Source organism: Aptenodytes forsteri, unplaced genomic scaffold, assembly GCF_000699145.1.
Source record: "Aptenodytes forsteri isolate BGI_AS27 unplaced genomic scaffold, ASM69914v1 Scaffold415, whole genome shotgun sequence".
NCBI lineage: Eukaryota > Metazoa > Chordata > Aves > Sphenisciformes > Spheniscidae > Aptenodytes > Aptenodytes forsteri.
This window is the reverse complement of record NW_008794745.1, coordinates 1381995-1389759: the sequence shown is the minus strand read 5'-3', so window position 1 is coordinate 1389759 and position 7765 is coordinate 1381995. Positions and strand designations below refer to the sequence as shown.

The 7765-nt window shown below is 59.9% G+C and overlaps 1 protein-coding gene across 1 annotated transcript; it reads left to right on the top strand.

Annotated features, from left to right (window-relative positions):
• The first annotated feature begins 321 nt into the window (after positions 1–321).
• TESC (tescalcin) lies at positions 322–6591 on the top strand. Its single transcript, XM_009274031.1, has 8 exons — positions 322–424; positions 3944–4013; positions 5033–5113; positions 5376–5515; positions 5603–5664; positions 5735–5842; positions 6306–6353; positions 6479–6591. Exons 1-8 carry the CDS (start codon positions 322–324, stop codon positions 6554–6556), a joined length of 690 nt encoding a protein of 229 aa, XP_009272306.1. The 3' UTR covers positions 6557–6591.
• The last annotated feature ends 1174 nt before the right edge of the window (positions 6592–7765 follow it).

The following is a 7765-nucleotide window of genomic DNA, read 5'->3' as shown; positions in this document are numbered from 1 at the left end:
CAGCCGTGTCACCCACAGGGACGCACCCGCGCACCCCCGGTGCCGCACTGCCGGGGCACCGAGCGCGCACACGTGTGAGCCCCGGCGGCGCTTTGCCCTCCCACGCCGCTAGTGCAAGAAATTGTCCCCACGTCGCTGTTTTGCCCAGGAGCCACCGGCTCCGCTGCCGTCCGGCGATGCTCTCGGGGCCGGTACGGTGCGTAACGCCCGGCGGCGCGGGGGAAAGGGACCAGCAGGCAGGGGTTTGGCAGCAGGGATGTGGCCTAGGGCTCCAAGCAGGGGTCGGTGCATAGGGCGGGGTGGTCGTGTCCCTCCGGGGAAATGTCATCGCTCCAGGATGTCCCAGGACGTGGCCAGCTCTGGGCACGGAGATCGGGGTGCTCCCGCCCGGTTCCTCCAGCTCCCGCCGTCCCAGGAGCGGGCTGTGATGGAGGGAGGGGTGGAGGGAGGCAGCTCTGCCAGCAGCCAAAGGATGTGCCGGGACTGGGGGGGTTCCAGCACCTCTCCCCAGCCCTGCCACTGACTCTACGGTCACATCGCCCTTCCTCCCCTCTCACTCCTCCTCCTCCCCCAGTGAGGGCTGAGCACCCCAGCACCTCGCTGGGCACCCCGGGGTGAACTCAGCCCTCCCTGCAGGCAGCAGCCTGGGGAGCTCCCGGGGTACGACCGTGGCAGCCAAGGGGGGAAGGAGGTTTTTGGGAACGCCTTGGCATGGGGATCCTGCCAGGCTGCCTGCAGCAGGCGCCTCCCGCGCTGGCCAGGCCAGGCTGCCTGCAGCAGGCCCGCGCTGGCAGTGCTGCCCGGGGGCCTTTTCATCGCGGCTGTGCGGTGAAGAAGCTGTCGCCCCCCAGTGTCCCTTTCTCTAGCACCTGCCCGTGGAGGCACCTGCCTCACGCCCCAGTGCCCCGGTGAATCAGTCCCAGAGAAGGGTTTACGAAGGCAGCACCCAAAAAGTCTCATCGAAACCAGAGGTCCGGGGTGGGGCGATGACCCCATGCCACAACTGGGGTGCATGTAATATGCTGCCGGCAGGATTCACAGGGCTCTCACCATGCTGCAGCTGCTACTAGAAAAACCCGGGGAATGCAAGGGTTTTTACAGGCTTCCTGCTGCGGTACAACCTCGTGGAGGGCATCGTAGTCACCCTTGGTCCCTTGGGAGAAGCGGGGACAGGGCAGAACTCCCTGCGGGTCCCCAGGACGTGCCCGGGGCACAGTCCTTTGCCTTCTCCCCCAGTGCTTTAAACCCCGAAAGCCGCAGGGGCACCCACAGCTGTCTGCTCGGGGCCGTCGGGGCTGGTCCCCATTCCTGCTGCTGCGTGCCCGATCACGAAGCTGCAGCAGCAGCAGCAGCATCTGCCTGGTGCTGAACTGGCTCTTCCTGGGACGACGCGATCTTTTCCTGCACCCAGGCGGGTCCCGCAAGGTGAAACACAGCACAGGGAGGGCAGCGCAGGGCTGAGGCCCTCCAATGCACCTCTTCCCCGGGGGATGCCCTTTGCTCAAGCAGCACAAACTGCCGCAGGCTGGGAAACGGCAAACCCAGCGCCCTTCAGTTTAAATACCATTTTTTTTCCCCTGTAGAGTAGGTTGCCGTGCTTGGACACGGGCCTGCAGCATCAGAGCACGGAGGATGTTTCTCGGCGATACGGGCAGCCTCTGCTGCCCTTGAGCCAGTCCTTCTCGCAGGAAAGCCTTTGCCCTTTGTGCAAGGTGCAGCTTTTTTTTCTGGAAAGCAGCCGAGCGCTGCCACCCTTCGCAGGACCGGTGTGGTCCTCGGAGACCTGCCTGCACCGCAGCCCTGCGCTCCTTCCTCGGAGCTGGGCGAGGAAGACCTAAGTTTGAGGAAAGAGGGAGGAAGAGCCCTCTTTTTTGCCTTGCAGCTGTGGGCTGGATGGGCAGCGGGGCTGGACCAACCGTGAGCATCCAGCCAGTGACCCCAGTTTTTTTCATGTCGGTGCTGGGACTTTTTTCTAAGAGATCAAAGATTTTGTTGTGCAACCAAGTCACAGATGCTGAAGTCTTGGTGGCCCAGCTGCTCCCATGGTGATGGCAATGTTGTCAAGGGAGAAAGCGAAAGGTCACTTCTCTGTGGCCAAAACTGGAAAGCAAAGTCCAGAGAAAGCGTGTGTCTGTGTGAGAGAGAGAGAGAGGGAGGGAGGGAGAGGGAGAGGGAGGAGGGGAAGAGAGATTAGGGGGGAAAAACATCATATGGCTGAATTGGTGGTGCCTGAGCACCTGTGCAGCCAGGCATCACCGCCTGAGAGCCAGCAGGTTCAGAGGGAGGACCCCCCAAAGCCAGGCCAGGGGGCTTAATGGCCTCATCCTGCAAAAGGTCTGGCAGCTGCCAGCAGAGGCAGAGATCTGGGGCAGGCACAGAGCCCCAGCAACAAGCACAGATGGGTTTTCCAGTCCATTACTAGAGGTCTGTAAATGCTCAGCCTTACTGATCAATACAGTTTCTATTTCAAGGCTGTAAAACAACAGTCAGAAAGGGAGCAAAGGACATTATTTAAACATAATAAAAAGAGAGAGGGAGCGAGCCAGCCAGCGAGCACGCGAGCTCAGCATTGACCTGTTGTCTTTCAGTCACAGCAGTTAACCATTTGCAACCTCTCAATTATACTTTAACATGCTTTTATCTTTCTCTGCGCCGCTGGGAAAGGCTGACGACCGGCCGCTGGCGCAGCCCTGCCCCGTGCCCAGCTCCAGCCAGGGCTGCAGCGAGCACCCGGTCCAGCTGGCGCCTGGACAGATGCCACCAGCTCCTGCAAACAGAGCTGAAAGCCGCTTCCCCGGCTCCTGGGAACGGCTGCTGTCAATATTTGCACGAGAGAGTGAGACTCTGCATGTCTTCGGGGGTTTGTAGAGCTTGGTTACAGCCTGTAAAGAATAGCTGGGGAAAAAAAAAACCAAACCAACCTGTGTCATGGGATTAAGGAGGTGAAAAGATGCTGCTGAGCCTCACGCTGTAACCTCAGCGCTCCGTGGGTCTCAAAGCAAGGCTGATGGGCACCCTGCTTCCAGCCCCTACCCCAGGCTAATGCTCCAACGGGTGCAGCCGCGCTGCCCGGGGGCTGGTGCATCCCTGGGGGAGGCAGTGCCCACCTCGATGGTTCGGGGCTTCCCGGTGTCCCAGCTCCCCCCCGAGCAGCAGCACTTATTTCAAAGCCCGGCTTTGCTTTTTGGGTGCCGATGCATCTCCTCCATGTTCAGCCTTTCCTTGCCCCTGGCAAGACACAGGTGGCTACTGTCAGCTTTGGGGTTTGCTTTTTTATTTAGTGTTATTTTCTGTCCCCCGGCATGGCTGTGGACGTGAGCACATGAACCTCCCAGCTGCAAGTAGAGATGTCCCAGGGCAGGTCAAGACGTGCTCCCCGGGCACGGCTCCTGCCCACGGCGCCAACAACCCCCAAATTAAATGGTCTTGTTTGAAGGGACTGCTACCGAGGATCCTAAACTGGGTGTTGGGGGGTGGCTTCCTGCTGTGCCATGCCATGCTGTGCCATGCCATGCCGTGCAGTCTGGGCCAGGGGAGTTTCTGCAGACCGGGACTGGTGATAAACCAGCCCCTGTCACCCCCCACCCCCCCCCTGCAAGACAGAGGTGGCATTGAGAGCTTTCTGTGTGGTTGTTGCTCAGCCCCCCCCAACTGGACTGGTGATAAACCAGCCCCCCCCCCACCCCCCCCCCACAACAAGACTAGGGCCCCGCCACTGGGGGTGGGGGTGGGAGCAGGCAGCCTTTTGGCTGTTGCCACACGGGACGGGCTTTGGTGGTGTCCCCAGGGAACAAGCTTTGCAGCAGGTTTTGGTGCCCACCGGTTTCCTCGCGTCCCTGGGCAGGACATGAGTTCTGCAGATGGGTCCCCCGGGGGTCCCCCGGGGGCTACCCTGTGCCCGGGGAGCTCACCCCCTGTCACCTCTCTCTTTTTCCCCCGACAGTCACCTCTGAACAGATCGAGCACCTGCACCGGCGATTCAAGCAGCTGAGCCGGGACCAGCTGACAATCCGGTACAGCGCTTCCATTTCCACTGCCGGGGCGCCTGCCTTCCCCGCGCTGGCGAAGGGTGCCTAGTCGAGATGCCCGGCTCCCCGGGCTGCAAGGATGAGCGTGTCCTTCCCGGTCATCCCACGGCCGTGCTGAGCTGGCTCTCTGCAGTGTGGCATTACAAATAATGAGCGGTGAAGCAGTGGCCTGAGAGCAGGGTCGCTCCTGCCACGCATCCCATTTTCCCCCAGCTTTAAAATCAGTTTTGGAAATCAGGGACGTGAGAAGTCCCTACACGGGAGCTACGGTGGGGTTTGAAGTTCCCCTTTTCCCCCTCCCCGGCGTCTGTGCAGGCAACTGTGCACCAAAGCCACGACTCCGCTTCCTTGGGAAAGCTCTGGCGCGTCCGACCAGCTTCACCAGCCACGCGAGGAGACAGCGCGGGCTGGGGAGCCCAGCTGCCCTCTGCCTAACCACCTCCCCCCCCAACCCCGGAGATTATTTCTTGGCTCATTTGCTTTATAAAAAGTCAATAGCAAACGACCAGCACAGGCTCAACCTGGTGTCTGTGCAGCACAACACGGGGCGGCAGCGAGATGCAGCGGGACGGTGCAGGGCAGAGGAAGCCAAGGGGAGGGTGGACGGCAGAAGCTCTTTCCCTCACCTCGTTGAGCCCCATTCAGGACTTTATATTTCTGGAAAAAAATCTCTGAAAACCGTGCAGCCATTTGGAGGTCGAGCTGTACAAAGGACCCCAGCATCAGCCCCGAGCCGCTGTGTCCCAGAGCTTCCCAAAGACCCATTTTAGTGGGGACAAAAATTGCCCATAGCCGCACCAAGCACAGACGATGCAGCAGCGCAGCTTGCTTTCAGTCTGAATTGAGGCAAATAGGGGTTTTCATGCAAAACCTCTTTTTTTTTTTTCATGATTGCTTTGAAAGAATGGGGTTGGGGCTTCTGCACCAGCTCTTCGGTGACTGTCGCAGCGTCTCCCTCCTCCGCGGCTCCCTCACACTTCGGGCTGTCTCTGTTTCCTTTGCAGCAAGGAGAATTTTGACAGCATCCCCGATCTGGAATTCAACCCAATTAGGGGGAAAATCGTCCATGCCTTTTTCGACAAGCGGTAAGAACATCCCCGGCACCACGGGGAGGGTCGGGGTAATTGGTTTGTCCTCTGAAAGCAGGACATGGCTGGGCAAAGATCTCCTTCCTAAAGGCTCAATGGAGCCAGGGTGAAAATTACAGACATTTAAGCTAAGCCTTAGGGGAAAAAACAGTCCTAAAGCTTTGCCGAGGGACGCGCCGGGCTCTGCGGCAGGCAGGAGTGGGCAGCTGGGGGGGGGGGGGCCCCGGCTGCCCAGCACCGCTGGCTCCGCTCTTGGCAGGAACCTGCGGCAGGAGTCAGATGGGCTGGCGGATGAGATAAACTTTGAAGACTTCCTGACCATCATGTCCTACTTCAGACCCATCGAGATGAACATGGACGAGGAGCAGCTCGATCGCTTCCGGAAAGAGAAACTCAAATGTGAGGCTTGCCCAAAGCCCAGGGCAGGCGGGGGGATGGCGGGACGGGGCTCCCCTGACCCTGCCGCGCTCCTCTCGTCCCTCCCAGTCCTCTTCCACATGTACGACTCGGACCATGACGGGAAGATCACGCTGCAGGAGTACAGAAATGTAACGTATGGTCCCTCCCACCCCATCACCACCGAATTCCCGGCCCCAGCTTTGACCTGCTGCCTCGTAGGTGGTGGAGGAGCTGCTGTCGGGGAACCCCCACCTGGAGAAGGAGTCGGCGCGGTCCATCGCCGACGGGGCCATGATGGAGGCAGCCAGCATCTGTGTGGGACAAATGGTGGGAGCCGATTCCTTGCTCTACCGTGGCACAGAGGCGCAGTGATGGTATCGAAAATGGGGCTGGAAGGTGTCTGTCCTGCCCGGGGCATCTCCCCTGTCCCTGGGCTGCTTTGGCCAGAGAAGATTTTTTTTTTGCAGGCAGCAGCTTTCAGGATTTTTGTTGGTTTGGTTTTTTTTCCATTATAAGAGCCCAAGGGGGATAAGCAAACAGCAGCCCATAAAGCACCATCCTCAGTGCTTGGGGCTTTAGCGCTTATAAAAAAGGCAGCTCCTTGCAGCCATGATGGTTCTGGGAACCAATTTTGGGCTGGCCATGGGGCACGGTGCAGGGTCAGGGCTGTGCGCCTGTGGGAGACATGTCCTGTAGCTCCAAGGGACCCACCCCCGGTGACCCAGTGCCCCAAGGCCCCTGCCCCATTGGCGTGGGGCAGCCGTAATGTTTTCTCTCTCGCTGCGCCCAGGGGCCGGACCAGGTGTATGAGGGCATCACCTTCGAAGACTTCCTTAAGGTTGGTGGCATCTCTGCTCGTCTCCCCAGGAGGAGGGCGCTGGGCGGTCGCAGGGACCTGGGCGTTCGGTGTGGGCACGGAGCCGAGCCCCCGTCCTGGCCCCGCTCACCCCCTTCCCCTTGCAGATGTGGCAGGGGATTGACATTGAAACCAAGATGCATGTCCGCTTCCTCAACATGGAGACCATCGCACACTGCTACTGACCTCTGACTCCCAGGAGGGAGCCAGAGGAGGAGGAAGAGGAGGAGGAAGAGGACTCATCGCACACTGCTACTGACCTCTGGCTCCCTCCTGGGAGTCAGAGGAGGAGGAAGAGGAAGAGGACTCTGCAGCAGCTCCATGTTCCTGGCACCAAGCGCTTTGTACCCACCCGCGTGCCTGTCCCGTAGTGGGGCTGCCTTCTGCTCTCTAGAAACACGAGGCTTTTATCTGTAATAAAAGGTATTTCTCTTTTTACTCCTTGCTGAGAAATACTCCGTCCGTCCATCCATCTCCCAGGGCCTGGTGGGGTCTCTCCCTGTGCAGAAAGCCTCCACAAATCCTGGTCTCCCCTTAAACCTGAATTTTTAGCCTCTGCCACGTGCTGCTTTGGGGAAGGAGCTGCCCCCTTTGTGCTGTGAGCCCCCCCGATCCCCATGCCATGGGGACTGTATGCAGGTAGGGATGGGGGTGCTGAGGGGCAGGAGGTGAAGGCAGCATCCTCAGCACCTGGAAGGGCAATCCCATCCCTCTCTGCATCCCATGAGATGCTAAAGCCAGCGAAGGTGGCAGCAGCACGAAGAATAACCCCAAATCAAACCCAAACCAGCCACCTTGGCTGCATCTGCCGGCTGGAACCAGGCAGGAGCGGCAGCGTGGGACTACGCCGAGGCAGGCAGCAGGGATGTGGGGACATGGGGACACGGGCTCCTGGCAGCTGGGTGGCTCCCGCCCCCACATGTTCCCGCTAGAACAGGGCACCAGAGATAAGGGTTTGTTTACTGGTATTAATAACTGGATGGCTCGAGGCGGATTTCTGTCTCTAAGGCAGCCTGAGCTGGGAAGGGAGGGGGAGAAAAAAGGGCAATGGCTATTTTTAGAAAAGCTGGAAAGATTTGTTTATTTTATCAAAAATAGCTTCCCCCGGTGACATGTACGCTCAACGGAAAAATAGCCCCCACCACAGCAAGCAGCCAGCGGCACATGAGTAAAGGCTGCAGGGAGCGATGGATGCACAGCCATGTACAGCCCCGGCGGCCCCCCCCGTGGGCAGCAAGTGCCCACCGGCTCCCCGGCTCAGGGCACGAACGATTCTGCTTTCTGCTCAGCATTAGCCCGGGGGGGGGGGGGTTTCTTACCACCCCCCCTCCATCCCCCCCCGCGGGCAGCAAGGGCCCCACGGCCCCCCCCCCCCGGCCACCACACCTACTACC